Below are 15,678 nucleotides of genomic sequence, written 5' to 3'. Positions count from 1 at the left end.
ATTGTGGTTGACTTTGATAACCAACCATTGAGTAGAGTTCAAATCGATGGTAATTTTTTATAGAGCGCACAGAAACCTTTATATTGAAATGCCGTACTCCTCGCTCTAGAGTTTGCTTCGGACATTATGGAAGGAAGTGAAAGTCATTCGTTTTACTCTACAGCGAACTCTACAGATTTCCTTTTGCACTTGAGAGGATCTTCAGTAGTGAATAAGAATTGAAGCCAAATTTATGAAGTTGTAACTGCCACAATAAGACTATTTTATGACTATCCAACGGCAGCTGGCATAATAGTATGACACGTTATTTTTGAGAGCGATCTTCAAAAGAGAACAGAAGTGAGATTAAGTGCCAGAAAAGTAAATTATTTGAGCTCAGTAGGACTGTACTTCTATAATGCAGCTTATCGTACAATAATTGGTTGTTATGTGATAGAACAGATTATCAATCAACAATGTATCGGATTTGCTAGTCTCCTTCTTCTTGTTGTTGATTGGTGCGAGAACCGCTTAAGCGATTTTGGCCGAGCTTAAAAAAGCGTGAAATTGAAACCAAGTCCTTCTCCATCTAATCTTCCCAACGCAGAGAAGGTCTTCCTTTTCCTCCGCTACCACCACCGGTGTCATCGTAGGCGAATATCGTTGTCTACTGCGGAAAAAAAATATTAAACGGTTTTTTTTCTAACAGCGGTCACTGGTGAACCGCCGAACGCAATTCTGTCATGAAGACGCTTCTTATGAGAAATCCATCTATTTGTGGGACAATACCAAAGTGCACATATCAAGTTTGAGAATTAATTCGACATTAATTCATTTGCGCCAGTTTTATTATTATTATTATGCGCTTAAAATATATCTACGTAACTTCAGTACCAAACTGGTGGCTGTTTAGAGATTGGGTAATCTCTTATTGTGGATGAGCGACTGCTAAAGTTTTGAGTAGCTTTTTAACTATGTCAAAACCAGTAAGATAGAGTAATTCATACCTAACCTTGTTGGCACACAGGAAGGATTTCTTACTATTTGGGTGCTGGTCCAACTGGGAACGCCAAAAAATGAGGCAAATGCAACATAGCCAAGATTGGCTTTTACCGGCTAATCAGACCGGCTATTGCCGGTTTTCGAGAGGCTCTTTAGGAGATCTTAAGCCTTAAAGTAGCTCATCGCGTTCTGTAGGAGTGGACAAACTTGGACGAAGAAAACGAAGTGCAGTTAAACCCAACCTAAGTTAAATATTTACTACAAACGACATAAAATGTAGCAGCATATAGTTGGACATTAGTTTCACGGATTAGAAATGTACATATGTATGTGTGCATCTGGGGGCATCTTACGAAACTATGTGACAAGTATTATAAGTTTTCTAAATTTTGTTTTTCAAATTCTGTGATAAGTATGCGTATGTTTCTCAAATATGTTGCCATTGTAGTTGTGTTAGTTATACTGTTCAATATCGGTATATACTATAACTATGTAGCCTGTATTTAACCATTTCTCAATATTTTATTCGTAAAAAGTTGCTTATATTTTTGCCTAATTTTTACCTTATTTTGCTATCAAGTCTTTTGAAAATCGATTCGATTCGCAAAATGTTGCTCTCTGAATGCTGAATACGATCTGAAAGCTCATTTGTATCATCTACTTTGCTTGAATTTAATTTTGAAAATGTTTTAAAAGACAAAGTATACTGGCAAATACTTCGGCAAAATACTACGAATACAAAAAATAGAAAAAAACGGAGCCGGAAATGTTTTTTGCTTCTTTACAAAAGCAAATTGTAACTTTATCGTGATATGATCGCATAACACAAATATATTCTCTTACGTCACTGAATTTTTTTTTTTTATAAATTTAATTCCTTATAGCCTTCGGGTACCACTCGTATACTAATAACATGCCTTAACTTGGTCCCAACAGTTCCGATATCTTAGTAGGAATGTTCATATTTATAGAGAATTCTCTACGACTCAACTGGATATAAGGATTTCCTTGCGAGACACAAATACAAATACATGTAGGCTTGTATAATAGTGTGGCAGCGATTCATGTATAAATATTAGGTTAGGTTGGGTGAAGTGGTTGTCCTTCGACACACCTAGGCCAGTTAGAGGCCCCTTGTGATACCACCGGAACTATCCTATCCTTAATCTACTAGGTCCTCTCTAAACCACGCCCCCTAGTCCAGAAAATCGAGACCGAGAAATCTCAACCGCCCTCTACACAGAGCCATGCACCCTGATAGCTTCTACAATAGTCATTGGATCATGCCTTTGATCTACCGCAATACTTCCTATAGATCAGCAAGTAGACTCTTAGTGCGATCAATGTTCCATTCGGGCTACGTGCAGGTGTTCAACTGTTTCCACTTGGAATTTGTATAAATATTAGATTACTCAAAAACTACTAAATATGAAATATTAAGCCAAACGGATGGGGTTTAGATCTTTTGGCATGAGGCTGAAGTTCGAAAGATTAGTATTTTTCTAAAGTGAGATCATATAATGTAAAAAAATTACTTGCGACTTTTCTTTATTTCGCAAAAGTCATTGCAGTCAGTTGCAGGGTAGATCTTTACGGTACCATAACGCTATTAAATCCTGATACAAATTACGAGTTTAAGGTATTTTCACTGAAAGTTAACGAAATCCCACCATAAAACTTGCTGGGACTACTAAGTATAGTCTGAACTGTTATTATTGCAAAAAAAAATTATAACAAAAAATTGAAACAATTTTTTGTTTTTCCAAAAATCATTTTGCAAACAGGCTCTAGCCGAACCTCTAAACTTTCTTCGATCGGCATAAAATTCAATAGTCTTTTATGTAATCTTACATTTCTAAAAGGTGTTCTGAAAAATGTATATATGATTTTCACCCTCACAAACTTTGACCACCCTAATGTATGTATAAACGACTCTAGTTTCAAAAACTGTTAGAATAACGTTTTTCAATTTATTTAGAATATAACTGTATATAGATCAAATCTGACAACTTTTACTTTTACTAAGGCTAGCCTCGTACATTTCTACTTTTAAAACCTAAATTTAAAATAAATATTTTTCTTTTTTCGTGTCTCTGTTTACATAACATGTGATTCTATAGACACTACCATCCTACCTACATATCTACCTACTTACACCCTAAACACAAGATTATCTGTATAGAAAATATAGCATACATTTATTAACTACCAGATACAAGATAGGAAACTTAGTAAATTGTAATTACATTGTGTATATTAAATTGTTGCGAGAGGCTCACCCAGTGTTGGCTGAGGCCCACCGCAATTACTTAAAGTACACACTCACTACCCCACACTCTCTTTACTCAGAGGAACCATCCCTATGATACCCTGCGCTGCCAGCTAATCAGGTTCACCATAATTTCATTATGAGCTTCTTCTCATATCAACTTAATAGCGAAATATTCAACTGAGAGAAAAAAGAGAATTCCATTTCACATTAGCTCAGGCACTTAATTTCCTCTTTTCTTGAGAAATAAATGTTGATTTTCTTAAAGTATATAGCACAACTAAGCAACAAATCGGCTGCTTCGAGACTAAAATACTAACGTTTCCATCTAACTTCGAACCATATGCTATTAGGTTCTCTGGTGCCTGGTTTAAAATATAACATCCCACCCTATCCTTTTTTGAATGAATGGCTCACTAGTCAGCCCAAACAGTGCACTTGAAATTTTCCAAAATTTTAGAGTACACGTAAAGTTGGTCAAACCGAAAGCTTATATTCGTATCCACAAATCTGCCGCACGTTTACCTGCAGTTTTGGGGAATACAGTTATATGCTGTGTACAGTGCAATTTAATACATGAATGAGTTATGAAAATAGTACTTGTTTTTAGCTTTATAACGCGGTTTTAGTACATAGGAATATCATAGTTCAATATAAGTATTACTCTTAGCATATTTTGTATAAATAAATGTAGGTATGTAGGCACTCTAAAAGTGCGAAGTGTTATTTTATGACATACATATGTGCATTCATACGTAAATGAGAACAGAATTTTCTAAATTACCAGATCTGAATTCTTTTTAGCATTATTTCTTTCGCCCTATAACAGAGAGCTCAACGAGTAAAATATAAACAACAAAATATAGTATTAGTTTCATAGTAAAAACTACATTGCATAGGTCCTTTATAAGATATATAGTACTTATGCCAGTCGACAATTGTTGTAATTAATTAACCAACTGCAGTCAGCAGTACAATTTAACAGAAACAGTAACAGCAGCAGAAATAATTAATCACCTACAGCAGTGGTCGGCAAAGCTTGTTCATAAGAGCACAACACTCATCACGCATATTCTTACACTCTTCCAATCTGCCCGTTGAAGCAACATGTTTACTGGCTGTGCTGATTTTTTCTTATTATATCTTCAACACCATTTTAGTTATCCTGCGTTCACTAATGCTCCTACTTTCAAATTCGCCGACCTCTGGTCAATAGTCTCTGTTATATTGCAAAATGGCTGTTGTATTTGCATCGTTAAAGCAGAGAATGTTAATGCAATTAACTGGTTAAACTCTATTGATATCTGTTAATGTCTCTGTTATTTTGTCTGTTTCTGTTGTTGATGTACGAGTACTACATATTTGCCGCTCTTTTTCTGTTTCATTCAATGTACCCTAAACGCCATTTCGTTTCAGTTCAAGCTTTGTGTAAGTTACAAAATTTTATAGATAAGTTAAATAACAGAAACAACAAAAACAACAACATGGACTTTGTGCGCACATATGAACCATTTTTAATACTTTTTTTGTTACAAATGTATGAATGTGTAAAAAAACCGATACCCTCTCATTTATAAATAAAATGCATATCCCTTGTAAACTTAATTTGAGTAATCAAATCGTAAATTCTGGCATATTATAAAGTTCAAATATTTGCCAATTTGAAAAAATGGATTTTAATCAATAACGCGGCAAACTGTAAAAATGCAAATAGTTTTTAAATAACCTTAAACTCTTGAGTATGATTACTAGTGAATGCTCAGTGAAGTCTACATGCAGGCGCGCAGAAAAGGTAATGCCCAGCCTTTATCATTTTGTTTGTTATATTTAGAATAAATTACATTTATCTATTCAAAAATATAAATTTCATGAACGGCATATTTGAAAAAATAGCAATCGCATAGTTTACTTAAATAAAAATTCACGCTTAAAGGCTTTCTTCATAACTGCCAGTGTGTGGATAGACACTTTGAGAAGATAATTGGTATTCTTCGAGTAGGCGTTGCAAGTTTAGAAACTAAGTACGTAGTCGTGGCAAGGCTCTGATGTGGTATAGCAGTTATGGGTAAAGCATTTAAGCGTGAGCACAGGAGCGAGTCAGTAAAAAACACATACAGACACACAGTTTGGGAATAATTAAAAGAGCATTTAAATCGATTACGAGACAACTTTGAAAGTTATACCGGGTAGTCCGCATGCCAGTTTTTTTTAATAAAAGTTGTTCAGGCATAAAACAATTAACTCTGTTCTGCGGAGGCAATCATACATACTGACGGTTAGCTGCCAGGCGTGAGTTGCCAGTGATACTTGCAGCTGCATCTCCCTGTAAGAGCGACTAACGACTTGAAATGACAGAATAAATAATTCAGAGAATGCACTCTTGAACTGGTATTTATTTTTTGTTGCAATTCCCGCTTTATTTATTTCTCAACTCTGTATTTTTTCAGTCTTTTGTATGACCGAAAAACTTAAAATCGAATAATTTCCGGTGAATTATATAGTAAAGACATATTTTTTAATGTGCATTAAACTTAATTAGCGATTGAATATGAATATGCATAACTGCCGTATAAACAATACTCATTTTATTAACAAATATTAATAAATCCAATTGAAATACAACTCTGCGTGCATAGTAAATGTAAATAGATTTTAGCATAACCGCGCATAACAAATGCGATATTGCAATTTCTCTTGTTTTTTTGTTTTGGAAATGTGACAAAAGTGGAAAGAACTTGTATTTACTAATTAAAAAAAATAAAAATCGTAATAATAATAAAAAAACTGCACTTTCTATTTGTACTCATACTCGTATTTATGGTCACTTTAGCCGGTGTCTGTCCAGTTAAACGTTTTTTATTGTAACAAAGAAAAAAAAACTAACAACTTATGCAATTTACGTGTCTTTTCTACTACTATTTAAGCCTTTTATAGTTTTTTCAACTAGTTTTTAGTTTCATTTATAAGTTCATCTATGCTGTATAAATTTCATATATCTATATATTTATCAATGCAATATTTAGATTGAAAAATTGGCATTTAAAAATCTGAACAAACAAAAAATGCATAGCAAGACTGAGAGCAATTCGTTAGGGACTTGGAAAATCAGCTCTGCATCAGTGGCTAATTTGAAACGAAAAAAACAAATTATTATATTTATTTTATTAATTTCCAAACTAAATTTTACTGACTTATTTCTAGATGTTTTTTTTTTAATTATTTAAATTTCCATTAATTTTATGATCCGAAATTTCAAACTTAATTTTAGTTAAATTTTTTTTCTGTAATGGTCTGCTGTGGTAAATGTGAAGTCTTTATGTTATATTTGTTGCTATAGATGCTCGCCCTGCTTCCCCTACACTGTTAGACAACACGGGCCACCCTGCCCCCGATCACCAAACGCAGGTAAATACTCTTTCTCTTTTTTAACGAAAAAAACGCATTCTTCTCTACGTTCGTTCGTTCTGTTTCGTTTTCTTGTCTTATTTATGAAGCAAAGAACAATATATATATATACTTATATATGAACATTATCAGAAAAATAAAACAGTACTCTATCACCATCCCTTTCTCTTAACTCCACCCAACCGATTTCTGCTACCTTTCTTTAATTATTATTTGGTCTTATATTTTGAACTATTTTTAGCAGTTTTTTTGTTGAGTTTCAATTTAGTTTTCAAGATTTGGTTTGAGCTTGAAGTGACTTGTAAAAATGATGCTTTAAAAATTCGTTAAAATGCTGTTACAAAGCCGAAAGCACCATTGGATAGCTACAAATTCATACTAACTACTCTCTGTGTGGATAGAGGAAAGTTTAGTATGTATTTAAACAAATCCCAAAAGGTTGGAACTTCCGCTGCAAGGCATAACGAATTACGTATTTACGACTTTATGGTGCGTGGTGCGCCGTGTAAGAAATGTTTGTATGAATTCGGGTTGTTATTTTGTAAAAAATAATAAAAATAAAAAAAAACCTATGTATCTGAAATACTATATTATATAGGAATATTTTTTATTATTATTTTTTGTACTAAATTTTATGCATGCGTAAATATGTTCTCAGATATGTCTTCAGCTTAAATCTCCAATTAGGACTATATTCTTCAAAATTTGAGTACTAAACGAAATTTTCAAATTTAGTAGATACTAAAACATTATCCAAATTTTGTTCTTGGTAAATGGGAAAGATGGATATAATGTTATGGATGCCATTTTTACAGTAAGTGAACTAAAAATTCATAAAAATTCTAAAACTTTATTAGCTGGGGATTGTTTAAATATACTAAATTTAGTACATGAAATATTGCGCGAATTTAGTGTTTGAAGACAAAATGCCCTTTCTTCATAAAAGAGTGCGCTTGAGATATGAAAATCGGTAGACAATAGTGAACTGTTTTTTACTAAATGTTGGGTATTTTAAACTACTGCTAAATTTTAGAACATTAAATAAAATTATAATAAGTTTCAGTACTAAAAATAATATGTACATAATTTTTACTAGATGGGAGCTAAATTTCAAATCTTACAATAATAATAAACCTTAATATAATACTTACAGAAAATAAAAAGCTAAAAATGATACCAAATTTATTAAACAAAAATTTATAACTTTCGCTTTATAGATACTAAATAAAATCAAAGTCGAATACCAATTGTACTAAATTTTGGTTCTTGAATTTGTTTAAATTTAAATACCGCAAAATATTTTATAACTTTGCTAAATGAGCATTAAATTTTAATAAATATCAGCATACATAAAAATGTAATACAAACGGTGCTAAATTTTAGGGCTTTGGAATTTTAATAAATTCGCATTATCATTCGTGCTAAAAATGTACTCAATTTTAATGCTTTAAATAATAATAAATGTTAAATATAAAAATAAAAGACAAATTGTACTAAATTTTAATACTTTGGAATTGCTCTAAATTTTTGTACTAAAAAGTACTTATAATTTGTGCCAGCTTCAGATCAATAAGTTACTGTACATAAAAATTTCATACTCAGGATAATACATTTTAGTACATTAATATTTTATCAAATTTCAATTTAAGAAGGCATACAAGTATTAAATTTTGGTAGTAGTAATAAATACAACTTTATAAAAATTTTACTAAATTTTGATACTTTGGAATTGCACAACATTTTTGTACTAAAAAGCATTTAGATTGTGCCAAACAGGTATTTAATTTCAGATTAATAAATTAATATATGAAAATTTCATACGGACAGTAATAAATTTTAGTACATTAACATTTTACTAATTCTCAATTTAAGAAGGCCTATGAGTAGTAGTAATAAATTTTGGTAGTAGTAATAAATATAACTTTATATAAATTGTACTAAATCTTAGTAGTTGCAATTTTCGCATTATAAAGTGCTATTTGTTATTTTTGTTGAGAAATTTTTGTACCTGATTTAGAATTGTACTAAATTTCAGTTTTGGACCAGTTGAAGATTGATTTCGTTAACAGAAAATAAATTTTATACTTAGAATAAATTTAACGAACAAATTTAAATACACTTTTGACTAAAAACGGTTCTCTTTTTTAGGAATAAACCTATTACAGTCTAGTTTTATACAATATCTTGTAAGAATGAATAGATAAAAAAGGCTTGATGCCAGGAGCTTTCGGTAAGCAGATCTCATTTCTTGCATAAATGCCAGTTGCGAGGTGTTGCTCAGCTACCATCTGCAATTGGCCTTTTAGATGACGCTAAATGTTAATGTATAATATTAAGATTGTAGTAAATTTTAGGACTTTTGTTAAAAAAATGTTAGCACATTCTAAAAAACAACAAATTTTTTTTTCAAAATTTGTGTAATTCTTAAGAAACCAGTACTAAATTTCTGTTGATGCAACAATGTTTCAAATCTTAAAGTGTGTTAGTGTTTTTGTTACCGTCCACTTATAAACTTTGGTATTGTGGCATTACTCAATATGTCATTCACTTAATCAGAATACGCCAAAGCTTCACTTACAATTGTGTTAAAACAGAAAAGTACTGTCGACTGGAGAAGGAAACCGGCGGTCAGCATGCACTTTTTTAGCTTTATTCAATTTCGCGCTAAAAATACTTCACAATTTTCAAATTAATAATAAAATTTACAAAAAATTTGCAAAACTAATGAGTCACTTACATTTGCTTGTGCTCACAGAGTTATGCGACTTTCTCCGTCACTAGTCAACGTGAAAAGAATTTGCATGGAATATGCAAAAGCGCACCTAACCGTAGAGGCGAATGACGTTTAGCCAAGACAAAGACCATAAGTTCTGGTCCATAATCATGCGTGCACAAGTGATTCGCAATTCGCAATTAGTAATTTATAATTAAGATAACCCTCATGCGTCAACAAGTACACTAACTCTATTAAGGGCGGTTTTTAATATCAATTCCAAAAACTAAACTTTCCTCTAAACCACCACTCCTCTGATTAAAGTAAAAGTAAGAAAAATGCTCGGCATTAAAATCAAGTAAAGATTTGTAACAAGCGTCGTAATTTCCTCCTTTACAACTTAATTTGATTTGCATTTTAATACCTAAATGTTTTATTTGTTAACATTTTTGGCGTTTTATGTATTTTATTTTTCTCTTCCATCTCGTAAATCACCAAGCTACAGTTTCACAATTTCTCAACTCGATTTACAGCACAAAAACATCGAAATGTTTAAAAATAGTCAAATTAGACCAAAGAAAACTTAAATCATGCAAACAAAATTGGACAAAAAAGCTTTGTCAAAGAAACCGAAAAATCAGTCAAGCATTTATTTACAGAAATATATATGAATATATAAATACTTATCAATCAATACCGTCATATTGTCAATATACCTATATATATATATTCAACAAACAATAAACTAAAATATCAAATAAAAACTTTATGTATAGCTAGCAACATTTTGAACAAAACTCTTGTAGTTACCATTACCAAATACTATATTCGTATCATATTTTTTTTACCTTAGTAAATACTCGTATTTCTTAAAAAAAAAAACTGATATACAGTACCACCGCAAATGTACTTTAGTACTCTTGTACATTTTTGTGCCTTTTGAAAAACGTATTTTTTAGGCTTTTGTTTATTAATTCACTTTCCTTATTTTGGGTTTTCCTTTATTATTTTATTGATCTACTTTTTCTATTCAGAAGCTTTCTCAACACAAATATTTTTTAAGAAACTAATTAAATCTACAAGAAATCCTAATTTAATTTACATTCATTTCATAGCTTCATTGAAGCTTCCAGTATTTTCACTCTTGAGCCGGAGCCGTTTTCTTTACACAAAATATTTCAAACTTATACGACTAGTCAAATCTAAATTGCCCAAGAATGTGTGGAATTCACGACTTCATTTATTTGGATGATTTTTAACTTTTAAAATTCAATAATATATTATACAATTGATGATGACTTCATGCACATTTATGCGTGTATCAATCAAGATTTATTATTTTTGCAATGCGCCGTGCGCCAATCAGATTTGACACTTGGGTACTAGACAGCTGCAGCCAACACTCAAAAGCATTTTTTTATTTTTATTTCGTAAATAAGGTCAAAATAAAGATTTCCATCACATTTTGTAAATAAAAAACGATTTTGAGTGATGGAAATCTTTATTTCGGCCTTTACGCGCTCCATTGCTCATTTGTAAAAAAGGTTTCCAGAAACAAAATTGGATGATTAATTTTCCGCCATTTTGTATACAAGAAAGCGGCATCAGAGCGAGATACTGAATATTTCCATCAGCCTCACAAACATTTCAAACCGTAACTAATGACAGCAAAGGCGTTCCACAATACCACAGTATCATTCATACATTTCATTCATTCATTGATCTTATATGGTTTTCATTTAATTTCATCATTTATTTCTTGTTTCTGATTATCAACTTTACACGAATTCAAATCAAATGGATTTTAAGCTATCATATAACTACAGACAAAGGGTATTCACTATGGACTCTGTGCCAAAATGACGGAGATAGACGGAGAAACCAATAGCATTATTGCTTTCGTTAATCTCGAATTTCCTGATAAATGGTGTTTTTCACTCATCTGCAATGATTAAACTTTTACGGTGTAAGAATCTTGGATGAATTCTGAACCAAGTCATGGAATACTAAGTTAGTCGTGTATTCTATTGTGTGTTGTATCAGCTATTAGTTCGAAGATCTTGGGTGCAAGAAGCGAAATTATACAATTAATATTATCTTTCCTGTTGCCATCTCGGCACAGACCTCCGAGCTCCTCCTCCAAATGGAAGGCCTACAATTTTAAGCCGCATTCAAGCGGGAGATGGGTTTTATGCGGAGCTTTTTCGTGGCAGCAACACACTCGGAGGCGTGCCATTGTCTGACGAGGAGCGATCACCATTAGAACAAAATTTGTCTATCATTTGGGGATTTCTAATCTTCGCTGTGATGCACAAACACATTCCACTACGGCGACCCACTTCCAATAGTCTTCTCCAATCCACTATAGCACACTGCATAGTAAATCTGTTGGGCTACTTGTTTTGCACTGGGTCCTTATTTTTGAAATGCATTTGCAGAGCTTTGCACAAGTATGAGAATTTCAGCCGTCAAGGTCTTAGACTTGAACTTTATCGCTTTCTTGATTTACAGATATTCCACTTACTGTGATTTCACAATAAATCGAGTTTTGGTACTGATGCTGGCTCTCTGTTTGAATTTCAACGCCCTTTTCCATTCGCTGCGCTCTCACCTCTATCTGCCCCGATAATTAAAGTCCTCAGTAGAAAGAGGATTAGAAAAGTATAGTTTTGTTTCCTTTTTCCCCGACTTATTTTCTCTGCTTCTTTTGAAACAACCTCCTCAAGACTAAAACTTTAGTTAGGAGATATGGAAATGTATTGGGTGAATCCTCACTTGTAGTTTTCGCTGATCGGACTTCTTTGCTGAAGCGTTTATATTTATTCGCATGACATGAATGAAAAGCTCACGGAACCGGTGAATGTTTATTCATTGATGTCTATGGCGCTCTAAAGCTTGGTTCCAACGGTTTGCTTGGCGACAGGAGATACTTCCTCTTGTCCTCGTTCACCACCATTGCCTTCCGACTGAACAGATGACGTGTATATTTTCAATCCGGATATATCACTAGATTTTCCATTTCCTCTGCTCAGTATCCATGACAATGTCCTTGAGTAGGTCTCGGAATTCCTTATTTCTTGCCGATACTCATCTACACTGGTACTTTTTAATGAGCAGTTTCAGTCACCCTCAGTGCTTATTTTTGTAGATGATAAAATATGACGCAAGGTTGACAGATGATACCAGGTGTAGCCTTCAGATATAGTGACAAACTTCCCACGTCACTGGGTACTTCGCAACAGAATTCCATTTCACACGTATTCACACACTCGTCCAATCAGTCGTTGTTCAGACGGAAAGAAGTCAATATGGGTATAGACTGTGTTGATTTTTGTCGAATATCACGAACACAATCTAAGCTGATTCTTTTAAATTCGCTGAGAGTTGCTTAACGGTCTGATATTGGCCACACCTTCTACATTTTTTTTCACCCTGAATATGACGCACTTCAAGAAACGTTTTTGGATCAATTGCGTGTCGTAGGCCTCAAACGATATTTCGTAGCTTTAACGAAGCGTTCTTCAGGGCCGAAGATTAGATATCATCATTTCAAGAACTCACTTACCACTTTTATTTATATGAAGTTCACAATCGCCATACTGCGAATGCATGTCTGGTATGTGAAGAAGATGCTTTTAATAACACTTTAGAATCCTATTTACCCAAAACAGCGCAATATCTAATCTGACCGCATTGACGTGGGATGGTTTTTGGACTACTTCTGGGATAATGTGGATTCTATAAACATTTAATGAGTCAGCTGAGTGGAGTTTAGTAATATATATTACTTTGGTAGCTCATGAATTGTTCTAAGCCTTTTCTGATTTACAGGAAATTAGAAATAGAATACAGGCAATCTAAAGTTTTAATAATTTCGATATAACTCAGGATGTTTTCCTCATGCCTGCTGCAGTGACTGCCTGTTCGAAGTGCAAAATTGCTTTTCCTTCTGTAATTGAGAACTGAGGTAGTTGGAGTTTTTCTCCAATTGATTTTTCAAACCTGCAATGTTTTCAAGCCTTTGGTACTAAAAGCAAATAAAGTGTGGAAATTTTACTGATTTGTACTACCGTTAAGTTCTTCGTTTTTTTATTTTTTTATATAATTTTTTTGAGTACTTGGTAAACTAGGTTTGTCATAGAACACCGTTACTTCTCATTAGCACTCACTTTCGCACATTCCTCCTATGTGTACAGACATTAACCAAGTCGCAAACCATCACTTTTAACATTTCACACAAACAAGCAGAGCGAATTGCGTAGTCGTGACAATTAACATGCATACATACATACTAACAAACTGTAAATACAATAAACGTGCATACTAACACACACACTCCCTTACTTACAATGACTAGATTTTTGATTAATACTAATTTCAAACATAATTTTACTTTCAATAACAAATGCTATTACCGAGTAATTATAGATTTTTTTAACTCCCGTACACATGCTCTGTAATTACAATTATTTTCATTAGATGACAGCCAAATAATAATAAAAACAAAATGTGTACTTTGTAATAAATTTAATTTAGTTTTTTTTTTGTGAACGTGAAACTATTTGTCTTAATACATATTATTTTTATATTAATATTGGATGTATAATGAGTGTAATTATTGTAATGAGTAAATGATTTCTATGTGATTCACTGTGTAATGTGTACAAAAGATGTATGGAACTTTTTTTATTTTTAATTGTTAGTGTAAAAAGCTTATTTTTTTAGTTTTCCATTTTTTCTGTTAATTTTTTTTTTTAATTTTTATCCATTGTAAAATACTTTGTCGACATTGTTTCGTAATTCTTATAATTAATTTAATATTATTTTTCGTGCAAATGTCACCTTAGATTTATGTACAATAAAAGTATTTTCTTTCAAGTATTTGCTTTTATTGTAATTTTTTTCTGCAGGCGCCCACATATGTTTGTTTACGTCTATCCATGTGCTCTCATTTTTTATACTTGCATATTAACCGTTATGTGGAGAACGCAATTACCGCACATAGTTTAGTTTTTTGTTTAATTTAATTTCAAATGCCTTAGTATCATAAACCATTTTAGTTGAATCTGTTTTTTTGTTTTTTTTTTTGTGTTTTCTATTTACACATCTTACTTTTCTCTGTTAAATTTCTCTCTTCCTATCGCTTTGACTTGTTTATGAATTTAACAACTGTTCGCTTCTTAATTTCCCCAATATTTTGTAAAGTACACCGAACCGTCAGAAATTACTAACATTAAAATAGAGCAAAAGATGTAATTTACATATAATAAACAAATGTATTGAAAGATATACTAGTTTCAAACACAATGGGAAATTGTTCGCATATTCTTAGAGCTAAAAACTTACACACGTGTAGATTTGAAAAACAACCGAAAATTTTACAAACAAAATATTATACAAAAATTTAGGCGCAAGACCTTCAATAATCGAAATCGATCGCGTAAATATATACATAAAAAAGTATGTGCTTCTTTTGTTTTTTATTTTTAAATTAATAAGTATGTATTTTCTTGAGTTTGTTTTAATAATTTTCAAAAGCGAAGAGAAAAAACAGTAATCGACCCTTGCCAATTACCACCAAAGTACCACCCACCTACCGAATCAACTAATTACACCACCACCAACAACGTAATCACAACTCTCACCATCGACAAGCGTTCCGTTAATAAGCTTCGTATCCTAATTTACCCCTCATACATACATACATAGTACATTGCTTACTCTTCACTTCCTCCCACTTAGCTGTTTAACTTAACATGAGGTATATACACACATACCACATACAGACATATATATATGGTAAACTTACATAATTGCTTATATGCTTTAGCTAAAAATTATGAATTATGATTAAATATTACGAAAGTATGAATACACGTTTTGAAATCGAATACCTATACAAATTGTGGTAATTAACATCAATAGGATTAAAAAACCAAAAAAAAAAGCGTTGAAGCCTACATACATACATATATATTTTTGCCTAAGACTTGCAATTTAGTTGTGTTTCATTGAGTTTTAAAGTTGTTTGAGTTTTGAGTTCAAAAATAAACTACATACATATATATCCTATTAACATTAACATCTTTTTGAGTTGTCTGTTGTTTTTTTTTGTGTTAAATAAAACCTACTTGTTTTCAAATAGTATAAACGAGTTCTAAAACTAGTTCCTTTAGAGTGTTAAAAGTTCGAAAATGTTATGAAAACGTTGCTAGTTCTACATATAAACCCATTTTCCTAACTATCTTCTACTAACTTTTATTGAAGATTTTTCAAAGCAGTAAGCGAAGCCAAGTGAAGTAATGTAAAA

At 32.1% G+C, this 15,678-nt stretch overlaps 1 protein-coding gene across 10 annotated transcripts in view; it reads left to right on the top strand.

Annotated features, from left to right (window-relative positions):
• Positions 1–15,678, top strand: part of LOC128862162 (RIMS-binding protein 2) — a 132,531-nt gene that overhangs the window by 110,216 nt on the left and 6,637 nt on the right. For 9 of the 10 annotated variants that reach the window (XM_054100634.1, XM_054100707.1, XM_054100684.1 and 6 more), the window contains one exon: positions 6,588–6,655. The exons of the other annotated variant lie outside the window; for it this stretch is intronic. In XM_054100634.1, the coding sequence (XP_053956609.1) occupies positions 6,588–6,655 (68 nt within the window). The remainder of the gene's footprint in view (positions 1–6,587; positions 6,656–15,678) is intronic. 10 annotated transcript variants of the gene reach the window in all.

Source organism: Anastrepha ludens, chromosome 2 (genome assembly GCF_028408465.1).
Source record: "Anastrepha ludens isolate Willacy chromosome 2, idAnaLude1.1, whole genome shotgun sequence".
Taxonomy (NCBI): Eukaryota; Metazoa; Arthropoda; class Insecta; order Diptera; family Tephritidae; genus Anastrepha; species Anastrepha ludens.
This window is presented reverse-complemented; position numbering and strand designations above follow the sequence as displayed.